General features: G+C 50.2%; 2 protein-coding genes across 3 annotated transcripts in view; both read right to left on the reverse strand.

The window, feature by feature from the left end:
- Window positions 1-24,349, reverse strand: part of Tead4 (TEA domain transcription factor 4) — an 80,901-nt gene that overhangs the window by 32,252 nt on the left and 24,300 nt on the right. For both annotated transcript variants that reach the window (XM_042274163.2, XM_042274162.2), the window contains exons 2-3: window positions 19,168-19,293; window positions 17,481-17,735 (exon numbers count right to left, since the gene is read on the reverse strand). In XM_042274163.2, coding sequence (XP_042130097.1) covers window positions 17,481-17,544 — 64 coding nt within the window. In that variant the 5' untranslated portion in view covers window positions 17,545-17,735; window positions 19,168-19,293. The remainder of the gene's footprint in view (window positions 1-17,480; window positions 17,736-19,167; window positions 19,294-24,349) is intronic.
- Tulp3 (TUB like protein 3) overlaps window positions 13,202-24,349 on the reverse strand; it is an 86,228-nt gene continuing 75,080 nt past the window's right edge. The window contains exon 12 of the transcript XR_013050181.1: window positions 13,202-13,220. The gene's annotated coding sequence lies outside the window, so the exon portion shown is untranslated. The remainder of the gene's footprint in view (window positions 13,221-24,349) is intronic.

A 24,349-nucleotide genomic window follows, 5' to 3' on the forward strand; every position in this document is an offset into this window, starting at 1 on the left:
GCCTGAGAACTCAGGACCACCAGCCTAAGGGTGGCACCACCCACAACGGGCTGGGCCTCACATTAATCACTAATGAAGAAAATGCCTCCAGGCTTGCCTCCAGTCCATCTTAAGGAGACACTTTCTCAGTTGAGACTCCCTTCACTGATGACTGACTAGCTCCTGTCAAGTTGACAAAAAACAAGCCAACCCGGCAGGGGATGTTAAGAACCTCGGGGATCATCTGGGAAATAGCTCTTGGGCTGCTCCTCTCTCTCTCACGCCTTGGCAGCTCATGAGTTATCTGTGCCCATTAGATTCTCAGTACCCCAAAGGAAAAGAATACACTCAAGCTTCAGGCTGTTCTCACTCCAATCTGTACCTCCAAAGCTGGGAATGGCGTGTGTGCGTGCACGGGGGGGGGGGGGGGGGGTGGGTGGGGGGGGGGGGTGGTGGTGGTGACGACATGCCTGTGACCCAGCACTTACGAAGCAGGAGGATCAGGAGTCACAAGTTAGCCTGGGCTACATAACGAGACCATGTTCCATAAAACAAACATGTTAACGTCTCCAGTGTTTGGCACCAGGTGAATGAAATCAAAGCATGGATGAAGGAAAGACTGTGTCTATCACAGTTCCACTTCCAAAATATTCCCAGAACTAGGCCTCTTCTCCCCACCTCAGTTCTGTGGTCCAAGCAACCATGCTCTGGCCTGGATTATTAGTCACCTCCACCTCGCTCCCTGCTTCAGGCTATTCTCGGCCCAGCAGCTGACATGTCTACTAAAATCCAAAAGTACTGCCCTGGCTTCCCGTTCTCCTCAGAGGAAAAGAGTCCAAGTTCCTCCAGGTGTAGTGGCGGTGCTGGAGTCTCAGCTACTTGGGAGGCTGAGAGGCAGGAGGATTGTTTCTGCCAGGGGCCGGACACCAGCTTAAGCAACATAAGAGATAGAGTTACTTGGGAGGGGAATAAAGAGTGAGGGAGCTGGGGTCAGTGGCAGAGCTCTTTCCTAGTGGACACAAGGAACCTGCAAAACACAGGCACATAGATATAGACACACACACACACACACACACACACACACACACACACACAAAGGATTTCTCCACCCCACACACCAGGTCAGTCACTTCTCTGATACCATTTGCCATTCTGAGCTGCTTCCTGGAACATGCTGGGCCCACTTGCCCACTAGGCTTTGTGTTAGCCATCCTTCCACCAGAGAACCTCACCTTCTTCATGTTCCTGGCAGTGTCTGGAATGGTCTCATGGCCTGAGTGGAGATGGATGCCATGGTCTGTGACATCTTCCCTGACCACGATATGAGAGCAAGCAAGGATGGCCCTCCCCACCAGCACATCTCAGCCTACCCTTCTTGTAATTCCCGCTTTCATCCATATACCATGCAATGTACTGATATTCTGGGTACTGTCTTTCCCCCGAAAGTGTACCCTGAGAATGAAATGCACTCAGGTGTTTATTTTTTGTCTCTATCTGATACCTAGAAATCTCCCTGGAAGGTTGAGGAGATGATTCAGTGGATAAAACACCCATGTGAGGATTGGATGCCCAGAACCCATATAACTTCCAGGCAAGCTTGGTGGCTTGGAAGGTGGTCACAGGGCACCCCTGAAGCAAGCTGGATAGCTCAACTAGCCCATATCGGCAAACTCTGGGTTCAGTTATGAGAGCGAACAAAATAGAGTGATCAGTAAAGACTCCAATATCAACACACAGGGAAACAAACAGACATACATGTATGCCACACATACATTTTTTTTAAAAAGCTGCCTGTACACCGTAGGTTCTCAGTAAATAGCTCTTTTTTGTTGTTTTCTGTTTTTGTTTCTGAGACAGGTTTTCTCTGTGTAGTTTCTGTGCCTGTCCTGGATCTCACTCTATAGCCCAGCCTGGCCTGGAACTCACAGAGATCTGCCTGGCTCTGCCTCCTGAGTACCGGGATTAAAGGCGTATGCTATCGTTGCCCAGCAGTAAATAGCTCTTAAACAAACAATAAAGAACCAAATGGCAGTCAGGTGGTGGTAGCACACACCTTTAATGCCAGCATTTGGGAGGGAGAGATAGGCAGATCTCTTGAGTTCAAAGCCAGCCTGGTCTGCAAAGTGAATTCCAAGACAATCAGGACTACACAGGGAAACCCTGCTGTGGGATGTTCTGTATGTCCTATGGGAGCCCGTTCTCGGGTTCCTCGTGGCTTTACCCAGCAGGTCCGCATAGAGGATGATTAGGACCACGGGCCTGAGTGCAGGTGTCGAGATGGTCTGCACTTGGCTGTGCTGTGGGATGGTCTGTATGTCAAGTTGTTCTGATTGATCAATAAATAAAACCTGATTGGCCGTGGCTAGGCAGGAAGTATAGGCGGGACTAACAGAGAGGAGAAATAAAAGAACAGGAAGGCAGAAGGGGTCACTGCCAGCTACCCGCCAGGACAAGCAGCATGTGAAAATGTCGGTAAGCCACGAGCCGCGTGGCAGGGTATAGATTTGTAGAAATGGACTAATTTAAGCTATAAGAACAGTTAGCAAGAAGCCTGCCACGGCCATACAGTTTGAAGCAATATAAGTCTCTGTGTTTACTTGGTTGGGTCTGAGCAGCTGACAAAGATTTGTCCTGACTGTGGGCAAGGCAGGAAAACTCTAGCTACAAAACCCTGTCTTGAAAGACCAAAAACAAAAACAAACAAACAAAAGCAAAAAGAAAGAGAACTGAATGATAAGGAGATCAAATATGCAGGAAACTGGTCCAGAGACAAATCGGGGAGCTAAATGAAGTCAAGCAATGCCTTCAGACTATTCCTAATTCCCAAGGCACTTTTTATCTTACGAGTTTTTTTTTCTGTAAGCAATGGGAGTTCTATGAAGCTAAAGGCATTAAAAACACAGGAGACTCTCTTTAGGAGAACGAATGAGAAGGCAAAGACTACAAACACAAAATTAGGTCTGAAAATTCTTGGATAAGGGTGTGCCTTAGTGGTAGAGCATTTGCCTAGCATGCACAGGGCCCTAGGTTCTGTCATTAACACTGAAAGGAAAACAAGCTAACCTCTCGGACAGTTGATGGATGCTTACTATTTTGATGGTGGCAATATCTTCACAGGTGCCCACATCTGCCAAAACTTATCACCATGTACGCTTTAAGCACATGTCATTGACACTCCAATAAGATGCCTTGAAGTGCCAGGTGGTGGTGGCACACACATTTAATCCCAGCACTTGGGAGGCAGAGGCAGGCGGATCTCAGTGAGTTTAAAGCCAGCCTGGTCTACAGAGAGAGATACAGGACAGGTGCAAAGCTACACAGGGAAACCCTGTCTCGAAAAACCAAAAAAAAAAAAAAAAAAAAAAAAAAAAAGATGCCTTGAAGATTAAATTCAGGGGACAAGGAGGTGCCATGCATGACACCTGAGTTTTGATTCCCAGAACCCGTGGTGGAAGAAAGGAAATGACTCTCAAAAATTGTTCTCTTCCTTTTTTTGTTTTTTGTTTTTCGAGACAGGGTTTTCTCTGCGTAGCTTTGCACCTTTCCTGGAACTCACTCTGTAGCCCAGGCTGGCCTTGAACTCACAGAGACCCACCTGGCTCTGCCTCCCGAGTGCTGGGATTAAAGGCGTGCGCCACCACCGCTGTGTTCTCTTACTTCCACATGTGTGTTATGGATAAATGTGCTGGACGCGCGCGCGCGCGCGCGCGCGCACACACATTATTTTTCTTAAATTAAAGGTATTCTTCCCTTGAAGCTCCTCCCAATCTTGGGAGTTGTCTGCCTAATTTTCCTAAATAAACCTACTTATCAAAAATTTAAAAACAGCTGGGCCGGTGTGGCACACGCCTTTAATCCCAGCACTTGGGAGGCAGAGCCAGGTAGATCTCTGTGAGTTCGAGGCCAGCCTGGTCTACAGACCTAGTCCAGGACAGGCTCCAAAGCTACAGAGAAACCCTGTCTCAAAAAACAAAAAAAACAAAACAACAACCCCCCCCCCAAAAAAAAAAAAAACAAACTTTAAAGGTTTAGGATCTGGGCGTGGTGGCTCACACCTGCAATCCTGGCCCAATGGAGGATTGCTGCAAGTCCTAAGCTTGCCTGGAGTACAGAGCAAGACCCTGTGTTTAAAAGGGGGGAGGGCTGAAGGATGGCTAAGTGACCTAAGAGCATCTACTACTATTCTTGCAAAAGACCCAGGTTCAGTTCCCAGCACCCTACAGAATGTGGACCTACATGGATGTGGTTCACATAAATTCATGCAGGCACACACAGATTCAAAAAATTAGAAAAAAAAAATCTTAGAGCCAGGAGTGGTGGTATCCACCTTTAATCTCAGCACTCAGGAGGCAGAGGCAAGTGGATCTCTCTGAATTCAAAGCCAACTTGGTCTACAGAGTGAGTTCCAGATCAGCCAGAGTTACACAGTGAGACCCTTTCTCAAAACAACAACCACAAACATCATGGAGAGATGATACAGCTCAGTAAGAATGCTCAACTGTCACGCAGGAAGCCTGATGTTCAACCCTGCCCCCTAACACTGCATAAATCAGGTGTCACGTCCGTGCCTATAGTTCTAACGCTGTGGAGATGGAGGCAGTTGGATCAAAAGTTCAAGGTCATCAGGGTCTCCAGGTGGCAAAGCAGGTAAAAGCATTTGCTCCATAGCCCTAACAACCAGAGCTGTAAAGGTGAGAGGAGAAAATCAACACTACCCACGTGTCCCCTGACTTCCACGTACATGTTGTAGCATGTGTGTGCCTATACACACACACACATCGACCAACCAATCTAAATAATCAGAGGTCACAAAAGTGGCTCAGCAGGTAAATGTGCTAGCTATAAAGACTGACGACCTGAGTTCAATTCCCAGGACCCACTTGGTGGGAGGGGAGTCCTCCTCTGATCTCAATATGCACACTGTGGCACGCCCACATCCACCCACATCCATCCACACAAATAAGTAAATGGAATTTAAACTTAAAAAATAAAATAAATATGTAATTTTTTTTAGAAATTTTAGTTCAAACTTCCTTTAAGAAGGAGTTCAGCTGGGTGGCGGCGGTGGCGGGGCAGTGGTGGCACAGGCCTTTAATCCCAGCACTCGGGAGGCAGAGCCAGGCAGATCTCTGTGAGTTCAAAGCCAGCCTGGTCTACGGAGCGAGATCCAGGAAAGGTGCAAAGCTACACAGAGAAACCCTTGTCTCGAAAAACCAAAAAAAAGAAGAAGTTCAGAGTCTGGTGGGCGGTGGTGGTGCACACCTTTAATCCAAACATTAAGGAGGCAGAGCTGGGTGGTCTTCAGAGCTGAGTTCTAGGACAGCCAGGGCTACACAAAGAAAACCTGTCTAAAAAAAAAACAAGTTCAGGGTCATCCTCAGGAACACAGCAAGGCCAGCCTGAATTATGAGGAATGAAGTTTAGGGGTGTGGTAGGTGCACAGGCAAGCAGGGAATCTTGTAATGTCAACTCACACAATCAGAGTAAGCCCACCTCTCTGTAACAGTCTGGTCACTCCACCTATTTGCTAAATAACAAAACAAGCTGGAAAAAAAAATCTCACCCAGACTATCCATTAACAGACATAGGAGTGATGACTGTCCAGGCCAATTGCTTGTGGTACTGAGCCAGGCCCAAGGGGATGCTGGGAAATGTCTCTCACAGGACAGGCCACCATAGGAACTAGCTGAGACGCTCTTCCAAGCCCAGGGGAGCACTCAGTGCAGAAAGCCGACGCTGTCAGCCTCCCCAGTGCTGGCATGACAAGCGTGTTACCACCCCTGGTTCCTTAAAAAAATTTAGCCAGGTATGTAATTCAAGAGAGAAGCAGGAAGAGCACTTTGATTTAAAGACCAGACTAGACTACATAAATTTCCAGACCAGTCAGGGCTATAAAACAAGACCCCAAGCCAATAATCTAAAAAGAGAAAATACCTCTCACTAATTCTGAGGTATACCCCTTGCTGTATCTGGAAAGCTCCCTCCTGCTCAGTGGGATCTTTGAACCATGGACCACCATCTCCACATTCCCCGGCCTCCAGCAGCCCAAATTCTCCCTTCTCTCCTGTGAGCTGCCATTTTTAATTCCACGGTTAAGGGTTGGTCACACCGTGCCCAGCCCTCTCTGTCTGCTCAGCATGCTGTCCACAGCTTTGCCTTCTCCTGTCCCTGTGCCGTTCACCTCTGGCCATCAACCCTCTGCCACAGGAGACCCTGGCAGAGGTGAATGCCCCAGCATGGAAGTGGAGTTTCTGAGGGTGTTTGGAGCCAAGAGGAACAGAGTTTCCTTCCTGCCACATGGGAAAGGTCACTGCAGCCACAGGCCGCCTCCAGGACTGGTTGTTATCCAGTCCACACCAGTATACACAGAGCAACCATCAGCTACCTCTTCCCTTTGACTCGGCAGTGTTATCAGCAGAAGTGTTTACACAAGGTCAGCTGTGGAGTCACAGCTGTATGGGCACCCCTGTGTTACATCCTCACACAGCTCCCTGCAGCTGGTGGGTCACCTCCATGCTCCAGATGGGGAGGTCTGGTAAGTTATTCGAGATCAGGATCACAAGTGACTGAGATTCAAATTTATGCAGACTGGCCTCAGACCCTCTTATTTTATTTCTCCTTTTTTTGTTTCATTTGAAAGAGTTAGTTATTTATGGATTTACTTAGGGGCAGAGAAGAGATGGCTAGGCAGGATGGAAAGCATGTGGGGCGGTGGGGGTGGGAGGCAGGAATGTGGTCCTGGAGAGGGAACGTCCATGTATGTCCATGTAGTAAAAAGGAGCCTTGGCAAGAAGAAACCTGTAGGAGCACCAGGAGTGGTGGAGCACACCCATGATCTCAGCACTGAGTCAGGAGGACTTTTAGTTGGAAGCCTGCCTGTACTACAGTGAGTTCAAGGCTAGCCTGAGCTATACAGTGGTATGTCTCAAAGACATCTCCCACCAAAGGAGATAAAAGGGAGGAAGGGGGTGGAGAGGGAAGGAGGGAGGTCAGGACAGAAAGTCCAGATAATTCAGAGGGAGAGAGACACATGTCCCGGCCCAGCTCTGCGGCCAGGCCCCTCAACAGTTGAGCTTGCAAACCAGGGAAGCAGGAGCCCACCCTGGCCTTCAGAGGAGACCCTGAGCGGCTGAACATTGCAATGTGGCAGGTGGTCTTGGCCCACCCCAGAGAGGACCTGGGAGGGGCTGGGAAGGATATCCCCACCAGACAGATGGTAGACCCATCTGTTAGAGAACATGTGTCCAACAGCCAGAACACACAGCTGAGATCCATGGCCCACCATGGGAACGACTGCCCAAGAAGAAGTGGGGAGTGCCTTCGCCTGACCTCAGGCTGAGGGTGGGGACCTCTGACGAGGAATTACCGTGGACTTCTCATGACCTCTTTGCTTCCCACAAGTGGCACAGATCAGCCTGGGCCTGGGCTTAGACACAAGTCCACTAGATTTGCTGTCCCATCTGCAAAATCCTACTTGGAACAGTCACTTCTACGTCTCATTTCCCGAGGCAGGCAGTCTGCTCTCTCCACACCAGCCCTTTCGCCGTGCCATAAAAACAGCATCAAGGAAGCAAAGGACCAGCTGCTTAGTGGGAGGCCAGGGCGGTCAGCCATGCTTCCCCAGACTGTCGGGCCCTGCTCTTAATTGGTGTTCCTGTTTACTATCCCATTATATTATCTTGCCGTATGTCATAATGAATGCAACCAGTTTTAAACATCGAAATGGGCCGAGAATCTAAAGAACCCACTCGAGGTCTCTCCAGAGAGCCAGCCCTTTCTCTGAGCTCTGTGTGTCATCACCCCCTCGTGTAGGCTAGGGTTCAGGAAGGAGAAGCCACGCCCTAATCTGGATGGCAGGAGAGTCTGTCCAAGATCCACGGACGGCAGAGGGCTGGGGGAGGAGCTTATTTGTGGAGAGGCGACCACAGCAATGGGACTTAACTCTGTCATCCCTGAATGGGCCCCAAGACTTCTGGTGAAATCCTTGCCGGCTGGCATGCCGGCTGGCACCCCCCAGAGCTTTCCCTGAACAGGTACGCATGCCCATTCACACCTCCACTCCTCAGCTGAAGGTTTGGGCCTTCGCATTCCTTGGCTGAGCTCCGTGCCACGGTCCCTACTAAACATGGAGCTTGCTGAGAGAAAGGACTTTTGCTCTCAGGGCTGCGTCTTCTCTGCACTGCCCCTCTCCTAACTCCGGGGGGCGCTCATCATCACAATCGCATCACAGATCGTGTCCCTGTGAAGTGGTGTTCAGCAACACTGAGCATGGCTGTCACAAGACACCACCTCACACCTACTCACACGGCTATGACAGAAAAGGGAAAATAACAAGGCTGGCAAGCATGTGGAAAGACTGGAACCTTCTGCCTCGCCGGGGTGGGGGTGGGTATAAAGTGGGACATTCGCTAAGGGAAACGGTTACTATTGATTGTCAACTTGATCTAGAATCACTAGGGAGGGCGCCACCAGGCACACCCGAAAGGAATTGATTTACTTAGATTTAGTTTGGCTCAGGACTTGCCTGTGAGGAATTATCTTGACTAGGTTGCGTTGGAAAGAGCCACCCTAAAAGGGCAGCACCTTAGAGTTGGAAACATGGGAAGGAGAGAAGGAAAATTAAGCACAAGAATTCACCGCTTGTTGAGACGGTGGGTGAGGGTCGTACTGCTAAGGCTGACACCCCAGGCTCGGGTCCTGGGGCTTACATGGCAGAGGAGGAAAACCAGCAACCTGGGGGAGCTGCAGGTCATCCTCTGAACTCCGTGAGAGTGCCACGACATGAATGTGCCCCCCTACACACACACACACACACACACACACACACACACACACACACACACACACACACACACACACACATTCTCTGGCCTGGAGAGATGGCTTAGAAGTTAAGAGCACTTGCTGCTCTTCCAGAGGATGAAGGTTCAATTCCCAACATCCACGCGCTTGCCCAGGACCACCTGGAACTCCAGTCCCAGGACCAATGCTCTCCTTCTGGCTTTCATAGGCAACAGGCATGCACATAGTGCACAGAAAAATACCCACGTGCATAGAATAAAACTTCAAGTTTTTTTAAATTTAGAAGTTCACCATTCTCTACTTCTAAGCTGTAGACATAATGTCACGAGCTGCCTCAAACTCCTGCTGACGTGATTCCCCTTCACAGTAGACTGTAACTTTCAACTTTTAGGCCAAACAAACTCTCTCCCTGAAGTGTTTCTGTCAGAGTATTTTATCACAGCAAAAGGAAAATGATAGTAAACATTGTTATTTATTTGTTTGTTTTGGTTTTTCGAGACAGGGTTTCTCTGTGTAGCTTTTGCGCCTTTCCTGGAACTCACTCTGTAGCCCAGGCTGGCCTCGAACTCACAGAGATCCGCCTGGCTCTGCCTCCCGAGTGCTGGGATTAAAGGCGTGCGCCACCACCGCCCAGAACATTGTTATTTGTCTGTTTGTTTGTTTGCTTGTTTATTTTGAGGCAAGGCCCCATTATGTAGCCTTGGCTGTCCTAGAACTCCATATGTAGACCAGGCATGCCTCAGACACAGAGAGATCCTCCTGCCTCTGACTCTTGAGTGCTGGGACTAAAGGCATGCACCACTACACCCAGCTAAACATTGCTTTTTGTTTTTAAAATTAAACATAAAAATCTCCATAGAAGCCAACAGTTCCTTCCTCTCCTGGATTCCCAAAGGAATTGCAGGGACGGGCTCAGACACTGACACACTCATGCTCACTAGCAGTGTCATAACAGCCAAAGGACACAGCAACACCCAAGTCCCTTGGCTGACGATGGGCGAGCAAGCCAGACATTCGGGCTAGGGCTGTGGCTCTGTGGTAGGTCATGTGTTTCGTATGGAGCAAACCCTGCCTTCTACCCTCCACACACAAACAAACCCACGCCTTCACTAACACTGAAGTAAACTGGGATTCTACTGTTCTGAGGTCAATCCACAGAGATAAAAAGTAAGATAGACAAAACACGCCTTTAATCCCAGCACTCGGGAGGTAGAGGCAGGTGGATCTCTATGAGTTAGTTCGAGAGCAGCCTGGTCTATAAAGAAAGTTCCAGGATAGCCAGGGTTACACAGAGAAATCCTGTCTTGAAAGACCAAAAAGGAAAAGGAAAAAAAAAGAAAGAAAGATAGATGTTGTTATCATGGCTGCTAAGGCCCCAAATAACGAGCAGTTATTGTCTGATGGGTACAATTTCTATTCTCGGGTGATGAAAAAGTTTTAGAAATGGACAGTGACGTTGGCTGCACAATGATACCAATGTACCAGGCTGGGGCTGGGACCCGGTGCTAAGGTGTTTGCAAGAGTACAAAAGACTCTGGTTCCATCCTCAGCACCATAAAAACCTAATCTAGGGGTGGGAGGCTGGTGAGGTAGATGGCTTCGTGGGTAAAGGCATCTGCTTCCAGCCTGATGATCTCAGTTTGATCCCCGGGACCCTATGGTAGGGTCCTGACTCCTGAAAGCTGTCCTCTGACCTCCACACACATGCCAGGGCACGGGAGCGCGCGCGCGCGCGCACACACACACACACACACACACACACACACACAGACACGACCACACAAAATAAACCAATGAAGTGTAATTTAAAATACTAATATGTTAGGTGCACTCGGGTGTGTACACCCAACTACGGAGATCAGACATGAATGCTGGATGTCCTGCTCTGTCAGTCTCCACCTCACTCCCTAGAGACAGGGTCTCTCAATGCATATGGAGACGGGCTGGCAAGCTCCAGCGATCCTCCTGTCTCTGCACACCAGGCACTTGTGGTCATGGCTGACTTTGTACATAGAATTTGAACCCAGGTCCCTCACACTTGCATGGCAAGCGCTCTTACCCACGGAGCCAGCCCCGGAAATAATGATTTTTAAAGACAAAAAAATAATCAAGAAAAACTGTGAATCTATTTAACAGTCCTGACTATTACCCATACAAACAGCTTGACATCCATATTCCTGCCATGAAATAAAGGAAGTCTTGCTCCAGATCACACCTGCTAGCAGGGTGACATAAGTAGAAGAAACCTAGCCTTCCACAGGCTTCTAGAAGCCGAGAGAGGTGGTGGTCTAAGAGGCCCACGGAAGCGCTGGAAACACAAAGGGCAATAATAACAAAAAGGGCAAAAGCCCCAGCATCCTTTTAGCTTTTTGCCACCTCGACACAGCTAGAGTTGTCTGGGAAAATGGAACTGTGACTGCAAACAATTGCCTCCATCAGACTGGCCTGTACTGTGGGTGATGCTACTACTCGTGGACTCGTGGTCCTCAGTTGTATGGGAAAGCGGGCTGAGCAAACCATGAGCAGCCAGCCAGTAAGCAGCACCCTTCCATGGTATCTGCTTCAGTACCTGCCTCGCGGTTGGTTCCTCCTGCCTCGCGTTCCTGTCCTGGCTTCCCTTGATGATCGACTGGAACCTGAAAGTCAAACCAACTCTTTCCTAGGTTGCTTCACCACAGCAATGGAAAGCAAGCTAGGAAGCCAAGGAGTGATGTGATGGCATTAAGACAGGGTAGAGGCTCAGGCTCAGGCTGAGCACCCAGCCTCTGCCCCATCCCTCAGGAAAGAGAGTCTTGACAAGACCCTAGCCGCCAAGGCCCAGCCAGAGTCTCCCTCTCAACAGGTATGTCACTCATTTCTATCTACCCGAGAGGTCCTTTCCCGATAAGTGTTGATTTAGATGCTCTACGTGGGTCACCATGTCAAATCCTCTGAGCTGGTGCAGCGCTCCAGTTCCTTCACCCAGAGCACATTTGCTACCCCTACCCCCAGATCAGACTCCATTTCCCTCCAGAAATGTCCAAGAAAACCCAGCCCTCTCTAGTTCTTGGCTACACCCTCCATGCCTGTCTGGGTCACTCAAAAGGGGTATTTCTCCTGTCTATCTCATTAGCATGGAGCCATGGAGGACGGAAATTCGCCAGCCCCCCCCCCCCACTCCGGCTAGGTTCGAGATGGATGCTTCTTAAGACTAACATAGAGGCAGGCCAGGGACACAGCAGAGAATCCAAGAGGCAGGGAATGAAGGCAGGGCAGGGAGACACAGCCACACAAGAGCCACCTCCAGGTAAGTGAAGGCTAGGACCAGAAAGAACAGATGCAAAGAATTAAGGAGCCAGCCTCAGCGAGGAGGGGAAAGGTGACCACTCAATTCGGCTGCCAAGGAGAGGAAGGAAGGCAAGGGCGGATGCAGCCAAGAGTGAAGAAGTCTCTCTTTACTCCCTGTTCCCAGGGACCTGTGGCCAGGCTAGGCAAAGGAGGTCAGAATGAGGAGGATGGGCAATAACAGTGAGGGTCACACAGTGACAGGCCAAAAGTGCAGGGAGCTGCAAGCAGGAGGTTAGCACCCCAGGCATGGGAGCTGGTCCAGGGGAGATGGGAGGCGTTCAAGTGGGGGGCCACAGCCAACAAGTATGGGTGCCTCGGCTCAGAAATAACAGGTGTTAATCTGTGTTGCGGCTCTGTATGTCATCTGCATGTCTGCCTGGCTCTGGGCAGTGGCTTCTGCTCTGGTATAAGGTGGCCTGAGTTGGTAACAGGACTAATCCCCATCCTCAAAACACTAAAGGCCACGGCCCCAACTCTAGGATCCGCTGTCAGCCGACTACGGCCCCACTGGCTGGTCCACTTGGGAAATGATCTCCGCATGCAGGAAGTGTAAAGACGAGGATCTTGGGCATGCTGGCAGCTGACTAGGGGTGAGGACAGGGCACAACAGGTCCCTCGGGGAAGAGGAGAAGAGCAGAGGAGCACAGCCAGAGCCAGAGGAGGTCTGAGTCAGCCTCCCAGGGGGCCTGCCCCACACACTGCAGTGAGCTCAGAGCTATCTATACCTCCCAGCTGTGCTGGCCGCCCCCAAGCTGGTAAGAAGAGACCAGGGTAAGCCGGGTCTGGCTCACAGTGAGACCAGCCTTCACGCAGGCCAGGTGAGTCATCCAATGGAGCAGGACGCTCCTGTCCCCTTGTCCAGAGACTGACCCACCTGACCCAAGGCCAGGCAGAGCCAGGGCCACAGAGCCAATGAAATATATTTTAGTGTGTTTTTGTTGTTGTGTGTGTGTGTGTGTGCGTGTGTGCGTGTGCAAGAGAGAGAGAGAGAGCACCCATGTGTGCACACACACGCATGAGCACGCCTGAGGGTGTGACGGACACACGCATATCTGGGTTGGGGGGTTAGAGGGTGAACACACACACACACACACACACACACACACACATGCCTTGGTGTGCATGTAGAGGTCGGAGAACAATTTTGAGGAGTTGGCGCTTGCCTTCTACCTTGCTTTGGAGGAGGGGGGCATCTCTCATCTCTGCTTTTGAATGACCTCCCCATCTTGCCATAGGAGAGCGACTACAGATGCAGGCCAGTTCATCTAACTATTTAAAAGATTTGTTTTACAGATGTGGACCCACAGCCAAAGATCAGGTGGAGCTAGGAGAATCCTGCAGAAGAGGTGGAAAAAAGGACTCTAGAAGCGGGAAGGGTCAAGGACACCACAAGAAAACCCACAGAATCAACAAACCCGGACTCATAGGGGCTCACAGAGACTGAACCGACAACCAGGGAGCCTGCAGGGGACTGACCTTGGCCCTCTGCATAGATGTTACAGTTGTGGAGCTTGGTCTTCTTGTGGGGCTCCTGACTGTGGGGACAGGGTCTGTCTCTGACTCTTTCCCTGTATTTGGGGACCCTACTCCTCATACTGGGCTACCTTGCCCAGCCTTAATGAAAAGGGAGGTGCTTAGTCGTACTGCAACTTGATACGCCATGTTAGGTTGATATCCATGGGAGACCTGCACCTTTTCTAAATAGAAACTGAGGAGGAGTGGATAGGGTCAGAGGAGGAGGGTAGGGAGAGGGACTGGGAGGAGAAGAGGGAGGGGAAACTGCAGCCGGGATATAAAATAAATAAATAATGGGGGGTAAGGGGAGGGTGTGGGAGGGGGGAGAATAGGGGAACCCGTGGCTGATATGTAGAACTGAATGGTATTGTAAAATAAAATAAAATAAAAAAAATAAATTTATTTATTTTGAAAGACTTGTTTTACTTTATGTATGTGAGTATTTGGTCTACAAGTACGGGCACGTACTACATGCACACCTGATGCCTGCTGGAGCCAGAGAGATGCTGGGCCTCCTGGAACTGGAGTTTATGTGGGTGCTGGGAACTGAACCTGGTCCTCTGCAAGAGCAGCAATGCTCTTACCAGCTGAGCCGCCTCTCCAGCCCCTCCGTGACTTTTTACCTGAGCTCCACTTGGGTCACCAGGCTTGTGGCAGCAAATGCTTTTACCTGCTGCGCCATCTCCCTGGCCATTTTTTTATTTTTTATTTTTAAATAAGAAGTGTGTGTGTATAGCCTAAGCTGGCCTCAAACTTCTGATTTTCCTGAGTGCTGGGCACAGGCATGGGCCACTGTGCCAGCTTGCTGTTATATTAACTTGACACAAGCTAGCGTCTTTTGAGGAGGGAATACCAATTGAGAAAATGCCTTCTTAAGATAGGGCTGTAGCCGGGCGGTGGTGGTGCACGCCTTTAGTCCCAGCACTTGGGAGGCAGAGGCAGGCAGATCTCTGTGAGTTCGAGGCCAGTCTTACAAAGCAAGCTCCAGGACAGCTAGGACTGTTACACAGAGAAACCCTGTCTCGAAAAATTTTAAAAAAATAATAAAATAAAATAAAATAAAATAAAAGGAAGGCAGGCTGAGTGAACCACATGAAGCAAGCCAGGAAGCAATACCCCTCCATGGCCTCCACTCCTGCCCCCAGGTTCCTGCCCTACTGGAGAGACATAGACATATAAGTGGAATAAACCCTTTCCTCCCCAACTTGCTTTTTTTTTTTTTGGTTATGGTATTTCATCACAGCAACAGAAACCCTACGGCAGTCACCATGCCTGGCTTAGTATATTGATTGTACACATTGTGGCTCCACCCCAGGGCCTTCTCAGTTACCTGCAGCAGCCTCGGCTCCTGCCCCCTGCTGAATGAATGATTTCTGCACCTCGTCTGCTTCTTCACCCAGGGATTCCTTCTCAGTGTCCTGCGCACAATCTCTGGCTTCCAGACCAGGGTGCTGACAGACTGCAGTCATCCAATCCCCACCTCCCCAGCATACCTCCTGCCCTTCCCTACCTTCATGAGAGCTTATGATTGCCATCTACCTTGCTCTCCACCAGAGAGCCCATAGCCCTGGGGCAGCTATGGGGAGGGGGGGGTACCCCATGGAAAGCACTGCCCCCAGCTGGCACCCTATGGGGGCTCCCTAGGTCAGCTTTCTCCTCTAGGAAGCTCCCCTGGGGGAGCAACTGTTAGAACAAGAAGTGATCAGAGCAGAGGTTGCCATCCTCACAGTATCTGAGAGACGCTGGGAACGGAGCGGTGGGGAGGGAGCAGTTTTAACAGGTGTCTGTGGAAGGGGGGAAAAGGGGCGCACAATGTGAAAGGATCTTACTTTCCCAAGAAGCAAAGGGAAGGAAGCATTGTTTTGGTCTCATGGGGAAGACTTTATGTAAAAAGGGAAAAAGGAAAAAAACAAAAAGAGGAGCTGGCAGGCTCTATCGCCCCCAGAGCGGGGACTGGATTTCAGTTTAGTCAGCTGAGGAACGCTGAGGAGTAACCCCTAGAACTTACACCTGTAGCTTCAGCACTGGCCCACTTCGTGGTCTGTGATGCTGGAGACGGGACCAGGGCCTCATGGAGGCTGGGCCAGCACTCCACCACTGAACCACACCACAGCCCAGCGCATGCCCTAGTTTAGAATCAGGGGTTTGTGGGTACATTAGTTAGGCTGAGGCCATACTGGACTAAGGCACACCCTAAACCCGGTGACTAGTCGTGTCTTTGTAAGAGGAAGGCTGGCGAGATGCTCAATGGTTAAGAGCACTTACTGTTCTTGCAGAGGGGACCCAGGTTTGGTTTCCAGCACCCATGTGGCAGCTCACAACCATCGGCAACTCCAGTTCCAGGGGATCTGATGCCTCTTCTGACCTCCATGGGCACTGCACGCATGTGGTGCACGGATACACACTCAGGCACACACACATACACATAAAAATAAATTAAACGGTATCTCCGCATACCACCTTCATGCCTGAGCCGCGCACGCCAAGATCATGCTCTCCCCCAAAGCTACTCCCAACTCCTTACTGTTGCTGTTGGCCACCCGGCTTGTGAGAACCTGTCAATCACCCTAGGGAACTAATACATTCAGTCCCCACACAGGGCCCTCCAACAGCTGGGAAGCACCTGTGCTGGGGGAGGGGAAGAGAAGCTCATGAATGGAAACCCGTGGGGGAGAGGGTGGCAGCTGGCGTGGGAACCGGGCAGAGGCCCTCTGCTGTCCTGACTTCATCAGACCTTGGGGCGCCCACCCTTCCACATACTGTTTAGAGCATGGGGACCTGAGGGTGTTTCCGGCGGGAGTGGAAGCCTGACCTAATCCTGACCCAGGCCTTGCAGCAGCTGTTCAGTTTGGATCTGCTTTGACTTTCCCAGAATCCTCTCCTCCAGAGTCAACAGGCCTCATACAGATGGCTGGTCCTCTCCATGTGACTGCTAAGGGTGGTATTCCACACCCAGGTCACTCAAGAAGCTGAAGGGGGTGGGTCCTCGCGGCCTGCCTTAGAGAACGGTTAGCTGTACCTGTGTTCACTTCCCCATTCCACATACATGGACCACACCCGCTGTACCCGTGCCTGGCACCCACAAGGCTTGGCATGTGTTGGATGCATGAATGAGGGAGGAGGGGGCAGGAGGAGTCCTGTCCCAAATGAACCCCTTCATGTTCCTTTTCCTTTCTTTTTGTGGCACTGGAGATTAAACTCAGGCCATTTCATAATGGGAGGTCAGAGCTACACTCCCAGGTGAAGTGCCCTGTTCTTGTCACCCTTTACATCCAAGGTTGGCAGCATGGAGATCAAGCATTTGCTTATGATGATGATGATGATGATGATGATGATGATGATAATGATGTGTGTTAGAGAGAAAGAGAGAAGGGGGAGAGAGGGAGGGAGGGAAGGAGGGAGACAGGGAGAGGGGAAGGGGGGATTTTTAGTCTGCCCTGTGGAGATAGTCTATTCCACCCACAGTGATCTTCCTAAAATTTTCTACTGACAGGCAGTAGTGGCACACACCTTTAATCTCAGCCCTTGGGAGGCAGAGGATTCTCTGAGTTCTAGACCAGCCTGGTCTACAGAGTGAGTTCCAGGACAACCAGAGCTACACAGAGAAACCCTACCTCGAACAAACAAGCAAACAAAGGGAAATTTCTTTCTGCTAGCCCAGTCTCCTCAGCAGATTCCCCTCCACCATCCTCATCCATTCCCAAGCTTTCCTCGGGTGCTTGGAACTCAGGACAGAAGAGAGTGCTATGCACCTAGTAGACGCCACAGGAGGTCATGTGGAGGGAACCCAAGGTTACTGTGTCCATTCTTGCTGAACTACAAGGCCAGCTTCTGCCCAGCTCCAACAGGCTCCTTACCGTACATCTTGCCTTCGTCTGACAGGATGATTTTGCGGCGGCCACAGGGTGGGTAAATGGCCATTGCCTCCTGGAAGCTTTTCTCGATATCTGGACTCCACACGCCCTCTGCATCATTGTCGATGGGCTTGTCCAGTGCCTGGCTGCCCCCAGAGATGCTGCTCCCCTCGGGGGAGTCGGGAGAGCTCCACTCGTTGGAGGTAATGGTGCCGGCCTTGCCCTCCAAGGCTCGGCTTGGAGGAGCGCCCGTTGGACCTGTTAGGGCCAAAACAAGGCAAAGGTAAGAGGTAGAAGGACCATGAAGGCTGCAGGACACAGAATGCCCAGTGAGTGCTTGAGCACCAGACCAGTTACTTAGGGAGCAAAGTGAAAGGTCTGGGGGGTTCAGGAGTCAGAGACGCTCGAACAGGGTGTTTCCCCACAGCAGACCAAGCATCCAGACTGTCCGGTGAGCACAAAAGACCCCTCTGATTACACCTCTAAGAACACATACAAGGCTGGGAAGTAGACAAAGGCAGAGTGACAGATTTAGTCTGATACCAAATGCACTCTGGGCAAAAAGGATCTTAAATATTATGGAGGAGGTGAAACAGTGTGAACACCATGGAAACAGTATGCAAAATCCTCAAAAATTTAAAATGAAGGCCAGGGGGTGGAGCCCAATGATATACTTGAGGGTTCTAGCTTCAGCACTACCAATAATAATAATAATAATAATAATAATAATAATAATAATAATAATAATAATATCCACCAATCCTGCTTCTTGACATATACTCAAAAGAATTGAAAGCAGGAGCTCCAAGAGATATCTGTATACTGATGTTGATAGCAGCACTATTCACAACAGCCAAAAAATAGAAGATACCCTGCATTTATCCCTACATGAATACAGAATGAGGTATGGGTATAAGATGGACTACATTAGCACTGAAAAGGCAGGTAACCCTGCCACAGGCTACAACATGGATGAGTGTTGATGATGATATTGTGTTAAGTAAAACAAGCCAGGGTTGGCGATTTAGCTCAAGTGCTAGGCCCTGGGTTTGGTCCTCAGCTCCAGAAGAAAAAAAGGAAAAACAAGCCAGTCATAGAAAAGACAAGACAGTACGGGCACACACACAAAAGGTAATGCACAGTCTCAGAAATAAGGTACAATGAAGTGCTGTAGAATATTATTTTAAGGTATATTATTTTTGTTTATGCTGCATTTGTTTAACTCTGTGAAGCTGTGTTACTGTGCCTGTCTAAAACACCTGATGGTCTAGTAAAGAGGCAAGAAAAAGGATAGGCAGGGCTGGCAGACAGAGAGGATAAATAGAAGGAAAAAAGAAGTAGCCAGGGAAGGAGGAGGACACAAGGGGCCAGCCACCCAGCTACACAACCAGCAATGGATTAAGAGTAAGATTTACAGAAGTAAGAGAACAGGAAAAGCCTGGAGGCCAAAGGTAGTGGGGATAATTTAAGGAAACCTGGCTAGCAACAAGCCAAGCTAAGTCTAAGCATTTATTATTAAGAATAAACCTCTGTGTTTATTTATTTGGGAGCCGGGTGGCGGGCCCCTCAGAGAGCAAAAACAAACAACAACAATGAAGGTTGCCAAGGACTGGGAGAGGGAGAAACCGGGAGTTGTCTAAGAGATACAGAGTGTCGGGTTGTTGTGCAATGGTGTGAACATGCTTCCTACCTGGGGCCTGTACACTGGGGAAAGATGGAGGGCTTCCGTAGCTCAGTGACAGAGCGCCTGCCTAGCAGGACACTGCCCTGGGTTCAACTCCCAGGAGCACAAGAAACCATTCCAGAAAGGGCGGATCTGGAAAATGAAACAAAGTAACAGCTAAAGAAGCAACTGGCAGGGAAACGTCCTCAGCTGATGGAAGTTCTGACTCCTCTAACTCGGGGACCAAAATGGATCTCAAGACGGATAAATTCAAATAAACACAATGCCCAAACACAAACATCTTAAAGGCATCCAGGATGAAAACGGGCAAATTAGCTACAACAAAAGGGCCCGTGGTGTGGAGATGGAACCCATGGCCTCTTGCATGCTGAGAAGCTGCTGTACTGACCCCCAGCCCAGAAAGAAAGATTAAACTAATCGTGGGTTTCACCAGCCATACTAAAAGACTCAGGATAACTCAAACCCTAACAAACGAGATGGGGGATGTAAAGCACTTGCCATGCAAGTGTGAGGACCGGAGTTCGGATCCCCGGATACACGTGTTGAAGGAGGTCGCCCACGCCTGTAACCACAGCACTCCCGCTGGAGGTGAGAGGAAGAGACAGGACAAGCCCTGAAACCCAGGAGCCAGTTTGCCTGGTGTAAGTACACAGTTGGGACCAAGACAGAGTGACTCAGGCCAGGGAGATGGCTCAAGTGGGTAAAAGCACTCGCTGCGTGAGCCAGGTGGCCTGAGTCTGATCCTCTAAAAGGCTGGATGCTGCGGTAAACACCTGTGGTCCCAGCACAGTGGTAAGGGAGGCAGAGAGCGGCAAAAAGCTCTTCTCTGATCTCTACCTGTGCCCCATGTGCCTATCAGTCTGCACTCACACATAATAAACAAAACACACACACACACACAACACACACACACACACACACACACACACACACACGAGAGAGAGAGAGAGAGAGAGAGAGAGAGAGAGAGAGAGAGAGAGAGAGAGAGAGAGAGACAAACGGTAACTAAAAATATTTTTTTTTGTTTTTTGAGACAGGGTTTCTCTGTGTAGCTTTGCGCCTTTTCCTGGAACTCACTTGGTAGCCCAGGCTGGCCTCGAACTCACAGAGATCCGCCTGGCTCTGCCTCCCGAGTGCTGAGATTAAAGGTGTGCGCCACCACTGCCCGGCTACTAAAAATAAATCTTTAAAAGGCAAGATGGCTCAGGTTAAGAGCGCTGGCTGGGTCCAAGTCTCCGCTAACAACAGTGTGTCATCCAGTTTCAGGGGATCTGATGCCTTCTTCTTGCCCCCACAGGCACTAGGTACTCATGTGGTGCACAGACACACATGCAGGCAAAACACCCAGACACATAAAAGCGTGTGCTGCTCTTGCAGAGAGCCCCAGTTCAGTCCCCAGCACCCCACACCAGATGCTCACAATTGCCTGTGACTCCAGGAGATCCAATGCCTCTGACCTATGTGGATAACTACACTCACCTACACAAACACACACAACTCATATAATTAAAAATAAAATAAATGTTAAAAAAAAAAAAAAAGAAAAAGAAATTATGCTGGTTAGTAGCTTTTTGTCAACTTGACACAAGCTAGGGTCATCTGGAAAAAACGGAACCTCAGCTGAGAATTGAGTCCATCAGATTGGCCTGTAGGCAAGTCTGTGGGGGCTTTTCTTAATTAATGATTGACACGGGAAGGCCCACCCCACTGTGGGCAGGTGGTCCTGGGGTGTATAAGAAAGCAGACTGAGCAAGCCATGGGGAGCAAGCGGGTAAGCAGCCTTCCTCGTGGTCCCTGCTTCGGTTCCTGCCCCGACTTCCTTCAATGACGAACTGTAAGCGGGAAACAAACCCTTCCTTCCCCACCTTGCTTTCATTCATCTTTATCACAGCAACAGAAACCCAAGACAGGAATAAAGGAGGTGTGTATACAAAAGTGAGCCTGCCATGAGGGGAAAAGAGACTGAGCAAATTGTCCGGCAGAAAGGTGAGTACATAGGAACAAAAGTTAATACAGTGGTAAAGCACCCCCTTAGCATGGGAGGCCCCAAGTGCCAACCAGCACTACAAGGAAAAGACAACTAATTTAACAGAGACCACATTTCTGAAACATAAATTTAGAACATGCATTTGAGAAAACCTAAGACTTTCATCCAGGTGTTGGTGCCGCGCGCCTTTAATCCCAGCACTCGAGGCAGAGGCAGGCAGATCTCTGAGTTCAAGACCAACCTGGACTATAGAGAGAGTTCCAGGACAGCCAGGGCTATACAAGAAACGCTATCTTGAAAAACAAAAACCTAAGACCTTTCTACAACAACAACTATTTAATAAATGAATGAATAAAAAATATCAAAAGTGATAGAAACAAAAGGGAACCAATTTCTTCAATCTGAGCAAAGACATCTGAAAACTTACACAAACAGGTCTCTTGCTGAAACGATACCTTTTAAAATAAAGATAAGAACAAGGACGCTCACTATGAGCACCTCAAACACCGTGCAAACCCAGGCAGTGGGGGTGGGGTGGGGGGTACAGGGGCAGAGGCAGGTGGATCTCTGAGTTTGAGCCTAGCCTGATCTACACAGGGAGTTCCAGCGCAGCCAACGCTGATGCAGTAAAAACCAAAACTGGGGAAATAAAAGCAGCACAAAACTCAGTGAAACTATGATTTCAAAGATTTCTACAAGGTTTTCCACAAAACCTTAACAAGCAGATTCTGCCATGACCCTCGAGCTCTCTGACAAGGTGGTTAGCTCTGTCTGTGTCCCCCACCCACCCTGCCCCCCAGCTTCATGTCGTAAACGGTGCTTTGCTGTGTGAAGAACAAGAGGTCAGTGATGGCTCCCCTCCTACAGCAACCATTATGACTTTGGGTAAATCACATCATGGCTGAGAACCTCGCCCATAAAACCCAGGGACCTGAGTTCGTTCTTTCTGGGCTGGCGGTGTCTGTGGCCCACGCTCCACACCTGGACCCCGTATTTCTCCGTGGGCCCCCAAGTACACCCTATAAACACTCAGCGGAGGATGGTGCTCCCACAGTGGTCAATAAGCATGTGCAGGTATCGGGGCTAGGGAGATAACTCGGGTGGCAGCTCTTGCCTTCTAAGCACAAGGCTCTGGGTTTCCTGCCCCAGCCCCACCCCGTGAGGGGGAGTAGGTGGGGGAGTTACGGTCTGCTACAGGGCTTGCCTCCCACTCGGCGCTCAGTACAGGGTGTTTAATAACCACTGTTCTTAAGCTCCCAGCCTGGAGCGCACGATCTGAATCCTTAAACAGGCCTGGCAGGTACACATAGCTTAAGCCCTAATGATGGAGATTAATATCTAACCGTGATTAATTAACCTTCTGATGCATAAGGGCCCATGAGTTTTGATGTCGGACTTCAATTTCTCCATGGGCCTTCCATAAGCACAGCCACACACTCTGAGTCCAGGGCAAGGTGGACAGAGGGGCTAGCCCCATAGGTTCCTTCTTATGCGATGCCCCCCAAAAGAGGAGGTAGTCTCTGGGCCTGCCCCTCCTCAACACTGCCCCTTCCTACACTCCACAGAGGTGGGCCCAGGACAGCCCAGAAGAACGGAACTGGGGGAACTAGAGACCATCTGTGCCAGCCGGCCCCATGGGAGAGGTTTTCTGAGGATCTGCACTCCGTGTTCCCAAGATTGGGTCTCTCCCAGAGAAAGTGGGGCAGCGGGTCACGCAAGGCCCTAGGACATGGGATTCGTTACTGCAGCGAGCTGGCCCAGGCCCTGTGTGGCTGTGGTGCTCCTGGTCCCCTGTTGTGACTGGCTGGCCGCTCTCACCCTTACTAAGGCAAACTGCCCACACAAGCCTGCCCTGTGGCCAGAAGAATGGGGTGAGTCAACCCCAGCCCAGAGATGCTCCCCGCTCCTCCTGCTCCTCCCCCAAGTGACCCTCCAGGGACTGCCAGGGGAGAGGTAGAGTGGGAAGCAGATGCCACTGCTGCCCAGACCATGTGCTACGGCCAGAGAAATAAAAATAATCCTTGGCTTGGCTCTCAGGCCCTGGCCTGGAGGCTTCTAGCTCTCTCTGCCCCACCCGAAAGCCACCAGATGTCCTACTCGGGACAACCAGGCCCCAGGACACACGCCACTCTGCCCCAAGGCCCACAGGTGCTGGCCACGGGGGAAACTTCAGAAGAATCAGGAATTGAGATTGTATTAGGCTCTTCCTAAGGCTCAGCACTCTGTGCTCTTCCAGAAACAGCCGAGAATGAAGGCCTGCCAGTCATGGACGAAGAAGGCACGGTGTGGCTAGAGAGGAGGACAGTCTGACGGAAAAAGCAACCAAACCAGACCGCCAGAAGCTGGGGTTGTAGCTCTGAGGCAGAGCATCTGCCAGCCAAGCCCTTGGACCCCAAGACCTCTCCGTGTCTGGTCCATCTCCCACATGACCAGAGATCTCAGCCCCACCCCACTCCCCCAGGCACCAAGGCACACAGTACACAATGTTGGTGTGACAAGCCAGGCCTGGACTGTGATCTCACTTCAGCTTGCCTGTTCCCCCAGCTGGAGAACGCGATTATCTCCCAGACATTGGTGTCTGCCCTGCTCCTGGCTCAGTGGTAGGAACTTAGGCGGTCAGGATTACCCTTAATGAGTTGACTCTGCCAAAGGCTCCCTCTGTTTAGGCCAGGACAAATAACACTATAATTTCACAACATAGGTGTTCTCCCACATACAATGGGATACATTCTGGTAAACTTATTAGTCGGTTAATAATACCCGAATGTAGGAGGGAGTGGTAGTGCACGCCTGTATCTTGGATTCTGGAGGCTGAGGCAGGAGGATCATGAGTTTGAGAGCGTTTGAGTAACCTTCATACTGACTTCCCAGTGGCTGCAGCCATCTCCCCGTCTACCAACAGCGAAGAGCAGTTTCCTCTCCCACAACCTCACCAGCCTCTGTGGTCATCTGGCTTCTTGATGACAGCCATTCTGATTGGAGTGAGGCGGACTCTCGAAGCAACTGTGATTTCTATTTCCCTGGTTAGTTATGGACACTGAACATTTCTTTCAGATTTTATTTTATGTCTATGAGTGTGATGCCCGGATGTGTGCCACATGTACCACATGTGTGCTCGAAGCCTGCAAAGGTCAGAAGAGGGTGTTGGACCCCGGAAGTAGAGTCACAGATGGTTGGGAGCTGCCATGTGAGTGTCGGGAA

Source organism: Peromyscus maniculatus, chromosome 3, assembly GCF_049852395.1.
Source record: "Peromyscus maniculatus bairdii isolate BWxNUB_F1_BW_parent chromosome 3, HU_Pman_BW_mat_3.1, whole genome shotgun sequence".
Lineage (NCBI taxonomy): Eukaryota > Metazoa > Chordata > Mammalia > Rodentia > Cricetidae > Peromyscus > Peromyscus maniculatus.